This window comes from Eurosta solidaginis, chromosome 2 (assembly GCF_040869045.1).
Source record: "Eurosta solidaginis isolate ZX-2024a chromosome 2, ASM4086904v1, whole genome shotgun sequence".
In the NCBI taxonomy this organism is placed as follows: domain Eukaryota; kingdom Metazoa; phylum Arthropoda; class Insecta; order Diptera; family Tephritidae; genus Eurosta; species Eurosta solidaginis.
Window position 1 is genome coordinate 296907231 of NC_090320.1, and position 19282 is coordinate 296926512.

Sequence of the window (19282 nt, forward strand, 5' to 3'; positions counted from 1 at the left end):
AGGGTAGATAAGTGATATTGGAACGATTTTCCCTCAACCATTGTCAAACCGGTTTCGCCGTTGTGCCATCATCAGTGTCGATTTTCGTTCTGATCTGTTGTTGTCGTTTGTCCTGCATTTATAGTTCCTAGGTACATGAGCAGGTATGTTCAAAATTGATGCTGATCGATTTGCGTGACTGGCTGAGGCAGGTAAAAGTCCGTAATTTTAGTCGTTAGACCTTTTCTGTGGGTTTGTTGTTTGGTGCGTTAATCGTTTTGTGTTTATTTGTTGTGGTGTGTTTGTCTGTTGTACCTGTGTGATTACTTTGTTTCTTGCAAACAAGTTTTAAAGGCTCGAATATTGCGTCAGAAATTGTGTGTTATCTGTTCGTTTATTATTCTACCGTCCAATGTTTTCTGTTTGTAGATTTCTATGTTTTCGAGTACGTTGAGACGTCGGCCTTTTGCTTGTATGTGACGACCCGTAACTGTTTTATTGATGTTTGCTGGCGAACAATCATTTTCGTCCATGTGATTCGCGAAGTTAGACTCTGGTATAATGTTGGGATTCCGTGTTCTTTTGTTGCAATCTCTAATGTGTTCTCTGAACCTCGTTCCTATTTTTCGTCCTGTTGGTCTTATGTAAGTATGTTGGCATCAGCAGGTAAGCTTGTATACGCCGTGGTTGCTAAACGGATCCTCTAAGTTAGTGTTAGTTCTTAGTTTTCGCCCTAGATTGTTCGATGTTTTTAACGATGTGTTAATGTTGTACTTTTTAAAGAAGTTTGCCAATTTATATGTTGCTTTTCCAGTATATGTCATAGTCGTCCAGGCGTTATTATTTTCCTTTTCATTATTTCTTTTTAGTTCTCTGTGATTTGGTCAACTCTTTGCTAGAAAATTTGTCTATTATGGCTCCACCGGGAACATTTGAAGAAGATGCATTCAGCATCATCGCACAGGTACCTCGGATCTTACACCTTTAAAATGCTGTTTATATATTAAATAAGGTACCTGCGACCTGAGGTGATTACTTCGCCAAAGTTTTTAATGAATTATTTGATATGATGACCACGTTAAACCTACTAGGTTATTTGCCTGTACTATCGCTGTACAGACGTTAACAGCTTACAGCAATTTAGTTCTACCACCAACTCTCATAGCAGTTATTCCTGTCTATATGGATTTTAGTCGGGAATATAATGTTACGGCTAAGTAGCTAATAAATCCTTTGAGAATCGACTTCAAAGCAGTCCTCAAAGTCAACGCCTTGTAGTACCTGCATTTTTGATAGGAGTATAAAGCTTGTACTTTCGGTGGCGGGAATATGTCTACGTGTCCGACCAAGATTGTAAATTTGATCATAGGTGACATTCATATGAGTCTTTCATGATACACGAATGTTCTGAAGGTATATATATGGGCTGATAAGTAATGCACACATGTTTTAAGCTGTGCATATGGCAGCCCTGTAATCATTTCGCTCTACGTGCATACATATTTCTTGCATTTTGTCTATAGGCATAGTATGCACTGTTTCAAGGCTTTGGAGAATATATTACAAATATTATTGTAAATGAAATAGTGCTTTGATAACCGAAAAAAATGTAAACACTCAGTCATTTCGTCGATTGCGGTTGGTAGGTCAAAGTGAACAAGAAACGTTTGGTTTGTTTTTTATGTTTCTCATATGTACATAAACAAAGATATTGAAGAGTTTTACTACATTCCAGCAAGAAGTATAACTAGGAATATTAAAAATAACCTAGGCTTTGAATATACTGAAAGAGAAAAGCTGGTGAAATCAACCGAAATTTATGTAAATTTGTATCCATCGCAAATACCTATTGAATCAACTGCGCTCAAATTGTTGATTCTGAATTGACCGTTACAACAGTCAAATCAACGAAAAATATTTAATCATACGTAAGCTGTTAACTTGACAATGAATCCTGTTACCCTTAAAATGCTTATGAAAACTCTGAAACAATGATTTTCGTAAACATTAGAAAAACAGTCAAGGCTGTTGATATGGCAGAGATTTCTGCGGAACTATGGTCATAATATTGACAGTTTTCGCTGTTGAAATGTCCAATGAAATAAGTTCTTTCAACAAAATAAAAAAAACAGTTAGATTGAACTATAATCTGTAATTTTTACAGAATATTGTTAACTTGAGACCAACAGTTTCTTCTCCCTGAATTGACTGACAAAAAATCGATTCATTTAACCATAATGCAATCAATTACCCTGAACTCTGTTGGCGTTTTCTGAAATTAATGTCACCCTGCTAGTTCTACTCTGCTCAGTTGTAAGTTTGTGTGATCCTTTCACAAAATATTTCCCCTTTGAATGAGAATTGCAGAGCGCTAGATGACCTAGTTCAAAAGATAGAATTTGATAGTGTAATATGAAGATGCAATTATTTCTAGAAAAGAAAAAGCTATAAGACAGTGTAGAAAATGGATACTTATCTTTATTGACCTTTGTGTATTACATATCCCGGGACGGGCCTAATTAGATTATCTAGGTGTATAGTAGAACATACACATAACATACTTTCAGCTTAAAGCTGGAGACATTGGTACTTTATCGGTAACCGTATCTGTAACCTTTTTACAGCTGATTCGACCAACCTTATGAGAATCAAACCAATCGATTATTGGTGCCGCTAAGGTCGTAACCATATCGTAGCCAACCAATTGGTTTTTGGTTTACCGTCGTAACGATAAACAGCTAATTACGTTAGGGATACGACTACAGCGATACGACATACGGCACCAATGACTCCCGCTGAAAGCTTATTGTCTCTCGTAGTTTTTGGCGATCGTGCTATGAAAGACAAAGGCCTGTAACAATACATTTGTATACACTACGTACATACTAGTTCGTACTAGGTATATTAATATGTGCGCATTTTAGACATACTTATATACAGTAGCTGTCATAATTATACCACCACTAAAAATTTTATATTGTTTCTAAAGAAGTGTTAGAGAGTGGAAAGCGAGAGGGGCAAGAAAGAGAGATATAATACTTAAAGTAGAGGGAGGGGAAGTAAGAAGATTATGGAGCAGCTATCGTTCAAATTATAAGCTGGGTTAGGTTAAATTGGTCGGTAAAATGGACCGCTTATGTCCAAACGCAAAAGCCTAATCAAGTAAAATAAGTTGTGTTATAAATTAACTCCGTTCTCCTGAAATATACAAAGTATTTTCAATATATCATATACTTACTGTATAGCTTCAGAGCCTAAAACTTTGCCTTCATTTATTTCAAATCATGGACAATGTCAGTCAGTTTTTCACATTGTGTGACATTTTAAAATGAAGTTACGACAGTTGTCAAACAAAAACAATTTCTCAACATTTTCCAGCTAAACTTAGTAAATCCCTGATCATATGGTATTTCAAAAACTTACAGAAAATGCATTTGAAATCGTCTGTCAAAATGATTCAATTGACGTTAAATTACACCTAGGCATTGCCATGTGCACTCGACTGAACAATGTTAAGCTCAATGTTGTTAAACAATCAAACGGACTTGGAATCGCAAAACTATATCTTAGTTGATTAAAAGTTCAGAGTGTTATAGTGGTGTTATAATTATGGCACGAGCTTTACTATACGACTATAAATAGTTATATATGTACGTGTTCCGTCTGTTTGCTGCAACTAATTAGTGTTATATGCTAAGAGTTATGACACTATTTTTAAACTTTTTAGTTCTTGTAGCTAAAGATTTTGCTTTTGTGACCCAATGCATGATGTTGGCATTGACAATTTTTTAGTCAAGAACTAAGCCAAATAATTCTGACCGTGTTTTCTCATTAATTAAGCACCAAAATAGGAAAATCTCGATTGTTTCATATGGATTAAGTTGTTTATTTATTGATTTTCTTTTATGCTGTGATTCATGGGTAATAAACCTAAGTAAGTAAAAAATATTGCTATGTTTTGAATATATGTACCTATCTACATATTTAGTTGCATATTGTATATTATACTTATGTATGTCCATATAAAATCATTGGCATTTGTAGTTCAAAATATAAAATTTAATGAGCACCATATACAACCGATAAACGAACATTATTTCTAGGTACATACATACATAAGCTTCCAAATTATGACCAATAAAGCTGCCCGGTGTAACACACCTCTCATTTATGAGTTTATGGCAATGACTATTGCCACGTTACACAAATATGCCATTTTCTATGATTTTACATAGCAATAAAAAGTGAAAGCGTCCATTTATAACTTTCATTTTATGGTAATTAAGCAATTGTAAAGTTGAGACAAATTCTTACAAGGGGTTTGTCCTATGCTTTTGGCGATTCGTTAAAGTCTTTTGTGAAAATTAACTAAAAACCGTCACGTTAGTTTTCCTTTTTCCACATTTCTTCAATATACGCCGTAGACATAACTGACAGGAGAATATATCCTTAGGATAACTTTTCTCCCGAATACTACAATGACTCTGGGCCATTCTAGAGGGCAGATATAATAATAGTTATAATAGAGCGTATGCTAAAATAACAATTAGAAACGTTAACCTGATTATTAAAGCTACCATCGTGGTCCCATCCTGCGCTTCTTTCTACCACACGTTGAATATAGACAGACGTATGCGCTATTATATTGAAAATCACGTCAAAACGCTGCCAAAACGCTAGAAAAGTAGCCATCTTGAACATCCTGCCAAGCAGTTGACAAATAAGATATCACACTTGTCCTGTACCTGATATGGGAGTTCAGAATTTTCTGTACCTGACTTTGGAAACATTGCTTTAGCAAATATAAGCTACGAATCGTGAGCAACATTTTTCTTTCAATTTTTTTTCCACATTTTGTTTTGTATTGACAGTTGCTGGTTTGGTATTCAATACTGAAAAATTAAACTATGGTTTCTAATGTTGCGTATTTGCAATGCCATACCAAAAATTCGGAACTCTCTTAATGACATTTCGTTCTTAGGTTTTATTATGCTATTTGCTCCGCCCTAAAACATTGCGTAGCTCAAAGCGGAGCCCAAGAAATACTATCACTTTTTTATGCTGTGGCTCTACTCTATGCTTTGTTCATGTTCAGAGCCGAAACATTAGCAGATCATATTTTTCTATGCTACTGCTTCCCTGGAGTATCCAATACGAACATAGAGTACCTTATTTTCAGGCGCCTACTAAGTCCAAAGTGGTTCTTGTTACCAAGAGTGATTCTATATTAAATATCTAGACTGACATTGTTTTCGCTGTTATTCTAGTTCAAAAATATTTGAAGCCTTTCGCAGTTTCGATTGAGCCGATTATTTCTCTAATGAAAACAAGTACTTCGTTTTATCCCTATTACCCGTAAGACAAACTTTATTCCTTTATTTATTGATGCCACAGAATGCTGGTTTTCAAAGCCAACGGTAGGAATATAATCAACATTAGATAGAACCGCTGCTAGCATTATTTTCCCTAGCATCAGTTTAACGAAAACAGATGTTAGGAGGTCTATATTGGCTGATGCCTTATTTAGGTTTAAAAATTTTTCAATCAGACACAAAATTTCTAAGTGGGTTTGCGCCTCCGAATGTATTTCTGCATTGAAAACCTTGTAAGCATAAATTCATCTGCCTTGCAGCTGCCATTTGGAGTCTGCTAAAACATGTATGTGCCGTCCCGCCCATTTCAAGGAGAGCTAAAAACGGAGCACAACCCAAATTGCAAAAAAATCTTTGCCTAAATCATGTCGTAGGTAAGTTGCGCCAAGTAAAAATTGCGAAAATCAAGTTGGTGGTACAGCTACCAGACTTTTAAAAAGATCGAAGTCCCAATCTATTCTTAGACAGTCCTAAAATAAACTCGAATGTAGTCCCGAAGTTATGCCGAAAAATCTCCAAAATGGTACCGAAACCAAACCGAGTTCCGTAACAATCTCTACACAGGCACAAAGTGATTCAAAAATGGGTCCATATATGAAAAATATGCATGGGGAATTTCTGCCCCTATTACGGTATACAACTCAACTTAGTTGGGTTGTAATTAAAACAACTCAACTTTCAGACAACTCAACTCCTATTTGGTATTACGAATTACAACTTATTTCAGAAAGTGATGATTTGACAGATAAATGAACAGCTGATCAATTTGTGGCGGAAATTTCATCAGGTACAAAAGTGGTTTTGTTATTACAAGATATTATATGATATGAAATCTATTTTATAATGGCGAAAATGTTGGTGATTGACATGTCGCGAATACGGAAAACATTCGAGTGATCATTCCAATCCCTTGGAACTACCTAGCACCAAGTAAGAAAATGTTTAATTGACAAATGATGAGCTTCAAATGAAGTTATTTTGCAGATTTGAAAGGAAGCCTTTTGCTCATTACTAAACAAAATTAAGGACCATTTCCGCAAACGCTTTCAAGCGAAGGCTGTACCCCTATTTTAAAATTATGCGCGACACGTAGACTCCTAGCTGATTGCAGCTATCAAAAATGCTGTGGAAATAATTTTGGTGTTAGACTGGTTTTAGATATTATTGAGGAGCATATCTGTGCGAAGTGGATTAAAACCCAAACAGCAAAAATTTTATTTTACTCTAAAAGAGGATTCCCAGGAGTAGTGATTAGTATCAATGGGACTTACTTTCCCATAATTTCACCTATGTTGGCTGCACCGAACTGCGGCCAGCTTCGTCCAACTTCGGAATATCGTTCCATAAAATCAAAAAGTTATACAATGTAATCCTTCCTTTAAACGTTGGTTTTTCTATAAATGTGTACAAAATTGTTGATTATTGTTTGATTAAAAAAGGTTTTAACGAATAAAAAATAATTACAAAAACCCACAGAATGGCCCGGGGTCCGAAACATGAGGCCCGATCCATAGTTTTTTTGCACAGAACATCTTTCTGCGTTGGCGGTCTTTGGTCGCGATTTGTAAAAATAACCCTGGGTGGGTCCAACGCCTTTCTGCATTAGTGTGTACAAAAATTCTGGCAAAATACAACAACCAGATGAAAATTTGAACCGAAATGATACGACAGAAATTAAATTTTTAATTTTTGTTTTCGGATTCTAAAATCCGAGGTCGAAACGTGTCTTTTGAAGCCAACTTTTAAATTTTTTGTTAACAATTAGGTGGTGAACCGTCTTGTAAAACGTTACCTTTTTTCAAAACAACTTCAAAATTGTATGAGACCACTGCTAATAATCAGTTGTAAGATTTTGACGTCTTTGACAACTACACCCAACACAAGGTTGTAAACGGTAATGCCACACAACGTTGTTAGACTAGACAACTCCACCGACATTTTTTTGACAGGTTGAGTTGTAATCTGTAATACCAAATTGCGAAATTTCAACCCAACCAGAGTGGAATTGTAAACGGTAATAGGGCGCATTCATTTTCAATGCTGCGTATCTAAGGAATTGAAGCAGCCGCATTTGAGATAAAATTGTATGCTTAATAGTAAATCAGGTTAATATATTAGCAAAAAAGAGTTGAATAAAAATATTTATTCTTAGATTCAAATTTATTACCTGACAAATCCATAAACTAAAAAAATCACATAAACAAAAATTTAAATAGGCACAGTTTCGTTTACGCTTTGTCATCAAACAAAATTGGCACACAACCGTTTAATTAACACGTAAAAATAAGATTTGTACGCGCTCACTCACCAACTTGTGAGTATAAAATAAAAAAATTTTCTTAAAAATCACAACAAGGCACACGACAGCAGTCCATTCAACAGCCAAAAAAAAATGGAAATATTATTAGAACACGGAATACGCAGTGGCCGTTAAAAAGGAAATCAGGCAAAACGTGCGAAATTGTAGAGCCGCAAAAAAAACTACAGTCGAAACTTGGCGGACAGAGTGGCCGAAATGGATGTGTTGTTGTTGGGCGACAAGCATTGATGAATCACCATAGAATAGTGAGTGCGCTAAGCATAGAGTGTGACGTCACGATCGAGTGTCAAGCAAAAAAACTTGCTGCACATTTTTAGATTTTAAATAAAAATAAAGTGGTATAAATAAAAACAAGTAAGGAAGGTTAAGTTCGGGTGTAACCGAACATTACATACTCAGTTGAGAGCTATGGTGACAACATAAGGGAAAATAACCATGTAGGAAAATGAACCCAGGGAAACCCTAGAATGTGTTTGTATGACATGTGTACCAAATGAAAGGCATTAAAGATTATTTTATGAGGGAGTGGGCCATAGTTCTATAGGTGGACGCCATTTAGGGATATAGCCATAAAGGTGGATCAGGTTTGACTCTAGAATGCGTTTGTACGATATGGGTATCAAATGAAAGGTGTTAATGAGCATTTTAAAAGGGAGTAATCCTTAGTTCCATAGGTGGACGCCGTTTCGAGATATCGCCATAAAGGTGGACCAGGGGTGACCCTAGAATTTCTTTGCACAATATGGGCATCAAACGAAAGGTCTTAATGAGTATTTTAAAAGGGAGTGGGCCTTAGTTCTATAGGTGGACGCCGTTTCGATATATCGCCATAAAGGTGGGCCAGGGGTGACTCTAGAATTCGTTTGTGCAATATGGGTATCAAACGAAAGGAGTTAATGAGTATTTTAAGAGGGAGTGGGCCTTAGTTCTATAGGTGGACGCATTTTCGAGGTATCGCAATAAAGGTGGACCAGGGGTGACTCTAGACTTTGTTTGTACGATATGGGTATCAAATGAAAAGTGTTAATGAGTATTTTTAAAAGGGAGTGGGCCTTCGTTTTATAGGTGTTCGCCTTTTCGAGATATCGCCATAAAGGTGGACCAGGGGTGACCCTAGAATTCGTTTGTGCAATATGGGTATCAAACGAAAGGAGTTAATGAGTATTTTAAAAGGGAGTAATCCTTAATTCCATAGGTGGACGCCGTTTCGAGATATCGCCATAAAGGTGGACCAGGGGTGACCCTAGAATTCGTTTGTGCAATATGGGTATCAAACGAAAGGAGTTAATGAGTATTTTAAAAGGGAGTAATCCTTAATTCCATAGGTGTTCGCCCTTTCGAAATATCGCCATAAAGGTGGACCAGGGGTGACTCTAGAATGAGTTTGTACGATATGGGTATCAAATTAAAGGTATTAATGAGAGTTTTAAATGGGAGTGGTGGTAGTTGTATATGTGAAGGCGTTTTCCAGATATCGACCAAAATGTGGACCAGGGTGACCCAGAACATCATCTGTTGGATACCGCTAATTTATTTATATATGTAATACCTGCCAAGATTTTAAGGGTTTTTTATTTCGCCCTGCAGAACTTTTTCATTTTCTTCTACTTAATATGGTAGGTGTTACACCCATTTTACAAAGTTTTTTTCTAAAGTTATACTTTGCGTCAATAAACCAATCCAATTACCATGTTTTATCCCTTTTTTCGTATTTGGTATAGAATTATGGCACTTTTTAATTTTTCGTAATTTTCGATATCGAAAAAGTGGGCGTGGTCATAGTCGGATTTCGTTCATTTTTCATACCAAGATAAAGTGAGTTCAGATAAGTACGTGAACTGAGTTTAGTAAAGATATATCGATTTTTGCTCAAGTTATCGTGTTAACGGCCATGCGGAAGGACAGACGGACGACTGTGTATAAAAACTGGGCGTGGCATCTACCGATTTCGCCCATTTTCACAGAAAACAGTTAACGCCATAAAATCTATGCTACTACCAGGATTAATTAATTTTTGTTCGACTTATGGCGTTAAAAGTATCCTAGACAAATTAAATTAAAAAGGGCGGAGCCACGCCCATTTTTAAATTTTCTTTTATTTTTGTATTTTGTTGCACCATATCATTACTGGAGTTGAATCTTGACATAATTTACTTATATACTGTAAAGATATTAACTTTTTTGTTAAAATTTTACTTTTAAAAAAATTTTTTTTAAAAGTGGGCGTGGTCCTTCTCCGATTTTACTAATTTTTATTAAGCGTACATATAGTAATAAGAGTAACGCTCCTGCCAAATTTCATCATGATATCTTCAACGACTGCCAAATTACAGCTTGCAAAAGTTTTAAATTACCTTCTTTTAAAAGTGGGCGGTGCCACGCCCTTTGTCCAAAATTTTACTAATTTTCTATTCTGCGTCATAAGTTCAACTCATCTACCAAGTTTCGTCGCTTTATTGGTCTTTTGTAATGAATTATCGCACTTTTTCGGTTTTTCGAAATTTTCGATATCGAAAAAGTGGGCGTGGTTATAGTCCGATATCGTTCATTTTAAATAGCGATCTGAGATGAGTGCTCAGGAACCTACATACCAAATTTCATCAAGATACCTCAAAATTTACTCAAGTTATCGTGTTAACGGACGGACGGACGGACGGACATGGCTCAATCAAATTTTTTTTCGATCCTGATTATTTTGATATATGGAAGTCTATATCTATCTCGATTCCTTTATATATGTACAACCAACCGTTATCCAATCAAACTTAATATACTCTGTGAGCTCTGCTCAACTGAGTATAAAAAAAATTGAAATGTAAGAAAAAATAACTGCATAAGTAGAATAAATAAAAACTCACTTGTTCACAATCTGCAATCTGTTATTTAAAGGAAAATTTCGAATGCAAATATGCGTTGTTGTCAGTTGTTGCATGTTGCATTTTTTGTTTTTGTACAGAAGTTGTTGTTGCTTGTTGTCTCCATTGCTGCAGCTGTGTTAGTGAAAAGTGGCGTACACCCCAAAAGTCAAAAGGCAGGCGTGAAAAATGCACGAGCGCACGATGCGTTGTCAAAGCACTTAAGCTGCTAGCAAAATTGTTGTTTGTATGCATATATGAGTGCTTGGTTGGTTTCACTGTTTATACCCTGCAAAAATGCGATTAGTCCAGGATGAGTCCGGGATGAGTCGCAAAGGAGTATGCGACCAATGCCAGTTATGATCCTTTGTATGAGTTGCACTGTTCCCTTTTGTTTGGGCATGTCTTATGAATAGACTAATTGTACCCATTTATACCCAAAGGGATCGATAGGACCAATCCTTTTTGTACCCATATGGGAACATAAGAAGACTAGTCCTTTTTCGTTTCTATAAGAACTGAAATAAGGTCCAGGCGCATTTTTCATGACAAAAGCACCATCGAAGGGCTTACCAAGCCACAAAATCGCGGGCGAAATAGCTTTTTTTCTTAAATAATTCGATTCAATCACCTGTAATCTTTTTTATTTTATTACCTTGCTGTTTTTATACTCAGCGTGCTTTACACACAGAGTATATTAACTTTGATTGGATAACGGTTGGTTGTACAGGTATAAAGGAATCGAGATAGATATAGACTTCCATATATCAAAATCATCAGTATCGAAAAAAACTATGATTGAGCCATGTCCGTCCGTCCGTCCGTCTGTCCGTTAACACGATAACTTGAGTAAATATTGAGATATCTTCGCCAAATTTGGTACACGAGCTTATCTGGACCCAGAATACATTGGTATTGAAAATGAGTGACATCGGATGATAACCACGCCCACTTTTTATGTATATAACATTTTGGAAAACACAAAAAACCTGATTATTTAGTAAATAATACACCTAGAATGTTGAAATTTAACGTGTGGACTGATATTGAGACTCTTGATAAAAATTTGAAAACATTTTTTAAAATGGGCGTGGCGCCGCCCACTTGTGATAAAATTAATTTTACAAATATTATTAATCATAAATCAAAAATCGTTAAACCTATCGTAACAAAATTCGGCAGAGAGGTTGCCTTTACTATAAGGAATGCTTGAAAAAAAATTAACGAAATCGGTTAAGGACCACGCCCACTTTTATATAAAAGATTTTTAAAACGGTCGTGGACGAATAAAGTAAGCCATATCTTTGCAAAAAAGAGCTTTATATCAATAGAATTTTACTTTCTAAATTGAATTATAACATTAAATTCGAAAACACTAAAATTTTTGAAAATGGGCGTGACACCGCCCCTTTTATGACTAAGCAATATTCTATATTTTGGGAGCCATAACTGGAAGAAAAATTAACATATCGTAACGAAATTATGTACACATATTTTCCTTATAGCAGAAAATTTTTCTGGTCAAAATAGACGGGATCGGTTAAAGACCACGCCCACTTTTATATAAAACAAGTTTAAAAGGGTCGTATACTAGAATAATAAAATATAACTTAACAAAAAATAGTTTCGAATCAATGATATTTCACTTATCAAGTTTTATTGTAAGAGGAAATAAAGAGACATTTTTTTTAAATTTATCTGAAATGAAATGTACAATTGAAGCTCACGCTGAGTATATAATGTTCGGTTACCTAGTCTTCCTTACTTGTTTTTAATATTTCTTAAAATGGGTTACATAGATATCAAACTGCCTAATCCCAAATTTACCCGAAAGGGTCCAAAAATAGGCAAAAGAGACCAGTCGGAGACCAATCTCTTTAGGAATTAATCGCACCATTTTTGCAGCGTATCTTGTAATGTGTGTATGTATGTATGTACTCAAATAAGCGGCGCACAGTGGGGTATTTGATCAATCTAGCTGGCCAAAACTAAAACAGCAGTTATTTCTGTTAAAAAAGTAGTTGCCTCACTTCATTGTTATGAAAGGAAATATTTGACAGTAAATTCACGGTGTTCCGCCCACGGTTTCGGAGGGACCCGTGGTTATATTTTAGCATTACATGAGATATGTATGTATGTCAATATGGGTATCAAACGAAAGGTATTTTACTCCGCATTTCTATTAATACTTTTAAGTAGGGTTGCCACTTAGGGTTGCCACCGCACCTTCTTTTTTATATTTCTTTGTATATCCACTACCATCTCGGAAACGGCTTAACCGATTTGAATCAAATTTGGTACATCGATACATTTTAAGAATTTTCACCTAGGTGTTGCCGCTGAGGATGTTTTCAAAAGGTTGCCACCTTTTACCAGTAAGGGTATCAATCTCTTACAAAATTGATCGCCACCCAAAAAGTCGCGGGTATGCGCAGCCGATTTTGTTATTAAACTTTGAAACAAACACAAGCTTATGTATCGCCAAAAAATTACTGACATGATATGCCATGACAAAAAGATATATCTTTTTGTTTGCAAGGTTTTTAAAAAATTTAATATTGAAATGTAGTAGTATTACAAGTAGAATAAAAAAAAAAAACAAAAAATGTAAGGCGCGATGACCCCCGAAGAGATTTTCGGCCGAGCTTCTCTTCCAATTTGCGTCGTGCTCCTCTTGATTTTCCCTACAAATAGGCCGGACGGGACCTACATGTTTCCTTTTAAAGTTGTTTTATATATAAGTTGCCGTGGTCTTTAACCGATTTCGTTAATTTTTCTTCAAAACATTCCTTATAGCTTATAGTATGTAAAGGCAACCTCTCTGCTGAATTTTGTTACGATAAGTTTAACGATTTTTGAGTTATGATTAATAATATTTGTAAAATTGATTTTATCACAAGTGGGCGGTGCCACGCCCATTTAAAAATTTTTTTTCAAATCAAGAGTCTCAATATCAGTCCACATGTCAAATTTCAACATTCTAGGTGTATTATTTACTAAATAATCAGGTTTTTTGTGTTTTCCAAAATTTTATATATATAAAAAGTGGGCGTATTTATCATCCGATTTCACTCATTTTCAATACCAATGTATTCTGGATCCAGATAAGCTCGTGTACCAAATTTGGTGAAGATATCTCAATATTTACTCAAGTTGTGTTAACGGACAGAGGGACGGACGGACGGACATGGCTTAATCAAATTTTTTTTTCGATACTGCTGATTTTGATATATGGAAGTCTATATCTATCTCGAATCCTTTATACCTGTACAACCAACCGTTATCCAATCAAAGTTAATATACTTTATGTGCAAACACGCACACAGAGGTTGCTGTCTCCGCTATTAAGCTCAACTCGTTTTGTAGCGAGTTATTTAACCACTGCCGCGAGTCTTCAATAATTGCTGCTAGATGGTTCTAACTCTCGTTTGTGCGCATATCCTAGAGAGTTAGAAACAAGCATACATACAAGTGAAGCTAATACAAGCATGTTAAAATGGGGATTTCTTAGCCTATTTTTTAAGGAACTGCTTTATTTAAAATCTTTTTCAGATAGGCTGTTCTTGCATACTCACCATTCGATCGAGATCAAGAATTGCGTTAGCTTGCTAGGGAGGAAATAATATGTCTTTGTTGTTACCCCCGGTGAAAACTTCATAAAACACAATTAATATACATAATTAATTATTTTATGCTCAAAATTCCTTCAATCGTTATACCCCTTCAACATATTTAAAGCACCTACTTTTGTACATATGTGTGTTCGCTCAAGCATCCATTTTTTCCCAACATCATTTAGTTGCATGAATGCGACTGCACTTACATTTTGCTCTTTATTCCTCTTGAGTGTAACTGAAGTGCAGCACAAAGCTAAACTGGCGATACTTCGTTCGTGCTTCTAAATACAAAGCGCAACTAAACTAGTCACGAAATTGAATTGCTGTCACATTTTGTGGTTCAACAGCACATTTGTTACCCTCATTTCGATGCGAGTTTCGTTGAAAGCTAACACAACAAGCACGGTGACATTTGACCCTGTGCAAAATATTCACCAAAGAAATTGTATTAAATTTTTTCAATTTGTGGCAAAACTAAACAAGTCCGCTGTTGCCAGTACTTAAACGCAAACTTAAGTGATTATTGTAAAAGGAGTTTGCTGTAAAGTTGAAATTATTCATGGCGCCAACTCAACAGAACCCTAAACCTCACTTTTCTTTTGCTTCCATGGGCGGCTGGCGATAAGTATACCTTCCGAACTGAAGCGTCTTTATTCATTCGCTTAACATGAACCAACCACCATATTTAAATTCGCTGAACTTTATTGATGCCTGAAAACTGATGCCTGAAACAGGGACCGCATTTAGCATTACTTCGGGTACGAAAGCACGCTACATAAGATCTTTGGTTACTCTCACGTTATTGGGCTAAGCAACTATCTTCCCGTTTGGCGAGGAGAATATTCCTCACGTATCTACTGACCACTTCTACAGGTCAGCTTATGGAAGACACTGCCTCGGGAAAGATCACATAGAGTAGTGTTTCTTATCCGTTGCTGTGCGAAGTGATTGCATTCAGAAAATTTGTGACACGCGTTGTCTATTAGCCCACAGTATAGGCAGTTCAGATTTTCGACCTTGCCCGTGCAGTATTTCCAAAAGTAACCGTGGCCACTTAAAAACTGCGTCAGGTATAAGTCGACCTCTCCGTGTAACCGCTCCATCCATAGCCCCAGCTCGTAAATCAGTTCCCTGGTCCACTTTCCTGCGGCACTACAGCTCCATTGCTGTTCCTAACGTCGAATAGATTTTTGCGCCTGAAAGACAGCAACATCTCTGCCTACTTCTTCTCAGAGTTTATAATTTAATTTCCTTTCCTCAACGAGAAGGGTATCGGTATTGTACCCGCAACGACAAGGAAGGCTTCTAGGAAGCCGTGCGCTAAGCTGAGGTGATTCATAGCGCCCATCTGCTTTGAAGTACCTATGTTTGGCATTAACCTTCTTTGCCATTATCTGCATAGATTTCTAGCAGGCACCTTGAAAGTGTTCTGAGAAGGCTAGCTTGCTCGTATACTTACAGCGTCAGGAAGAAAATGTGTGCACAGTGGAAGCTTGCGGATCTTCCTCAGATGATTTGCTCCCTTACTGAATAGGTGCTTCAACACCCATCGATGTCTGAATATTTAGACGACTTATAGTTATTATCATATCATTTCATATTTAAATAGTATTAGTTTTAATTACCAATTTATATTTTTTTAAAACATTTCAGTTTCTCTTTTTGGCGATGGCTATATAACGATGCCACTACAGGAGGCCAAAATGTCTACAAATATTCGCGTAAAATTTCGTACGCAACAAGAAAATGCTTTCCTCTTTTTGGCGGCTGGACGTACCGATTACTGCCTCATGCGGCTCGAGGGCGCCATAATTAGTTTTACCTATAAAATTGATCGCGAAGTCATACAGGTAAGCAAAAGCAAGCTCATATATGTAATTTGACCATCGATATCTTTCACCTTTGTACACCAACTTGCAGCTACGTTCGCCAAAGAAGCAGCGGCTTAATGATTTGGAATGGCATGATGTGGCGGTGCAACGTTACGAAAATAATATAACGCTGCAGGTGGATGGCAATATAATGCGTAAGACATTGCCTGCCGAGATGACGGCATTGAATGTACATTTTGGCACATTCCTTGGCGGGGTGGGTGATTTTCCTGCTGAGTATTTGAGCGATGTGGTGGGCTTTCGTGGCTGCATATCAGATGTAAGTGCATAACACATGATGTGCGTAAAGGAGGATTATTCATGCATATAGTTTGGGCTTTTTGTAGGTATTTTACAACAACATCAATATAATTAAACGCGCCAAAGAACGCACAGGCCACACAACAAGCATCGGTGTGACTTGGACATGCAGTAATGAATTTGATGGTACCATCAAGGATGGCATTAGCTTTCTCAATGAAGATTCTTTTGCATTAATGTCGAAAGAGTCAAACGCAGCGGGTGAATCGTAAGTTGAAATGAGAAATCATATACAATTTTTACAAGCTCAACAATTAATTAAATGCATTAACTTTTTCGCAGTTTATCCATGCAATTTCGCACTATGGAGGAAGCTGGTGTACTCTTCTTTAATGGTGGCTATGATTTTGTGCTTTTGGAAATTGAAGAGAGTGAAGTGAAGCTGACATTCAATAAAGCGGGCAGTCTCGTACAAATTTCAACAAATCAAACGGTTTCCGATGGTAAATGGCATCGTATTATTTTGCGTTACAATGCCGCCATGGCTGAGCTGGTACTTGATGATATCCCCTATAGCGGCACACATGCCAATGGCTCAAAGGCGATTATTAATTTAGAAAAAAGCATATTTTTTGGTGGCGTGCAGGAGGATATGCGCAGACGTTTGCTTAATAAGGGCTTGCTGGTGAATGATCTTAGCTTCAAGGGTTGTATGCGTGGTTTGCAAGTAAATAATGTTGAGCTGGGTTTTCCACAAATGAAAGTCTCACATCATTTAGCTGTGAATTGTGTTTGGAAGTATCCTTGCGTTGAGTATAATCCGTGCTTGAAGAGTGGTATCTGCAATCAGTATGGCGTGGACGAGTTTATTTGCTATTGCGATCAGTCTTACTGCATTAAAGCTGATTTTCAAGGACCATTCAAGGTACGGGAGTTCAATCTGTAAAACGAAGACGTTTAGTTGCTGAGAAATTGAAGAAAACTTTAAACTATTGCTCTCCGTGCGAAACAAGAACTCGATTTGGTTTTCTCTGACCAAAAAAAACTAGAAAAATATTATTTTATCAGAAGATCGAAAATAACTGTTATTCTCTAAGCGAAGGAAAAAACTTAAAAAGAAATAAATAATTTATGATCGAAATAAAAGATAAAAAATAACTCTTTATTTCTTTTTTATTAGCAAACTAAAAAAAATCGACAGACAACAATACATTTTCGATCGAAATAATTCCCAGCCAGCATTTTTTGAAAATTTTGATATTTAAATATCATACCCCAAGATGATTAAAAACGTTCAAATTTAAAAGCATTTTCTGTTTGAAAATTAATGTATCGTCGGGAGAAAAATTTACCTTAATTGTGATTATTCTTGAATAATCATTTATGATTCCTATTTCGAAACGCTTTTTATTCATGTTTGGTATCATTGTAAATTTGTGTTTTAATTGTTTTAGAGTAATATTTGACTGCTTTTCACAGTAATTTTCTGATCATATTCGTGAACATATTTCAGTCGTTTTCGCTGAGATTTTTGAATCATTTTTGAATGCGATTATGATGCATGTATTCTTCATATCTCATTCAAAATAAGATACTACATAATAATCTTATTTCATCAGGGGAGGAAAGCATGCGGAAGAGAGCTATTTGAACCACAGGTCACTCGCAAACAAACTTGACCGATATACTACCTGCGACTACAACATCCAATATCAGCTATGATCGTCAATATCTTAAAATACGATACGGTACGGGATGTTGAAGACATATCCAGGTACATATGTATATCAAGAGAGTTTCACTTACCTGGGGTTCAAATATCTCACAACCTTTGTACTCTCCAACCAATATGTATGTGAAATGGTTGGGAAAATCTTCGGTCGCGAGCAGCATTTGCATTATTTTAGCTTTAAGAATATCTTAATAAAACAATTTTTCTATACACATGTACATATGTATGTATTTTTTCTGAACTTGATGATTAAAAATTGTGTGTATGTTAAAAAATAAGATTTTGAATGAAAAGTAAAATTTTAACAAGTATAAAATTCATTACTCAGTCAACAAATATAGTCAGAAAAGATTCAAAAAGCTGAACTAAAAATGATTATAAATTTTTCATCACCTGAAGTAAACACATTTGATTCAAATATGATTCCAAAATGAGATTGAAAAAATATATTCAGTTTTTGATCATCAAAAGTATTCATATTTGATTATTTCTTTTGATGAATTATATGCTAATACATTCATTTAGTCAGAAAGAGTAATCAAATTGTACTTATTTGTAAGGAAATTCAAAATTTAATCATCTAAATGAGTGTGTTGATTCAAAAAAAAAATTTTTTTTCGAGCAAAATAAAAATATCCAAAAAATTTACTAATTTTCAGAGGGTAATGAAAACTTCAAAAATATAGTTTCAAAAAACAAAGAGATCAACAAATGAATGTATTTGTAATGAAAGAAATAAAAAAAAGGTAATTGTTTACTTTAGCTCACAACTGCTAAAACCCGACCAAAAATATCGGGAGAGGTGTCAAAAGACGCGTTTTCATCCCAGGACCACGAATCCGAGAGCGGAAATTCAAAATTCTATTTCGATTCGGAGATATTTGCAAACAAAATTGCATGTGGTTGTTGTTGTTTTGATGATTTTGTAGTACCCACAAGAAAAACTGTGGGTAAAAGTGTTTTGCGCGGATACAGTTTTGGTCTCCAGACCGGTGTTGGACCCACCAGGGTAATTTTTTATAAGCGCGGCCGAAGGCCGCCAATGCAGAAAGGTGTTCTGCGCAAAGATACTATGGATCTCACCCCCGGTTTCGGAGCGCCATTTTTCGGTTTTTTGGAAATAACTTTTGACAGAAATAAAATTCGGATTCGTGGTCCTGAGATCAAAACGCGTCTTTTGACACCTCTCCCGATATTTTTGGTCGGGTTTTAGCACTTGTTAGCTAAAGTAAACAATTACCTAAAAAAAATTATAAATATTTTTTATTTTTCGAG

General features: G+C 35.9%; 1 protein-coding gene across 7 annotated transcripts in view; it reads left to right on the forward strand.

The window, feature by feature from the left end:
• Positions 1–19282, forward strand: part of kon (chondroitin sulfate proteoglycan 4-like protein) — a 58075-nt gene that overhangs the window by 26966 nt on the left and 11827 nt on the right. For 6 of the 7 annotated variants that reach the window (XM_067768668.1, XM_067768669.1, XM_067768670.1 and 3 more), the window contains exons 3-6: positions 15797–15993; positions 16064–16294; positions 16362–16543; positions 16618–17200. In XM_067768668.1, coding sequence (XP_067624769.1) covers positions 15797–15993; positions 16064–16294; positions 16362–16543; positions 16618–17200 — 1193 coding nt within the window. Of the gene's footprint in view, positions 1–7705; positions 7917–15796; positions 15994–16063; positions 16295–16361; positions 16544–16617; positions 17201–19282 lie in introns of those variants that run through there. The other variant, XM_067768674.1, reaches the window with a different exon arrangement.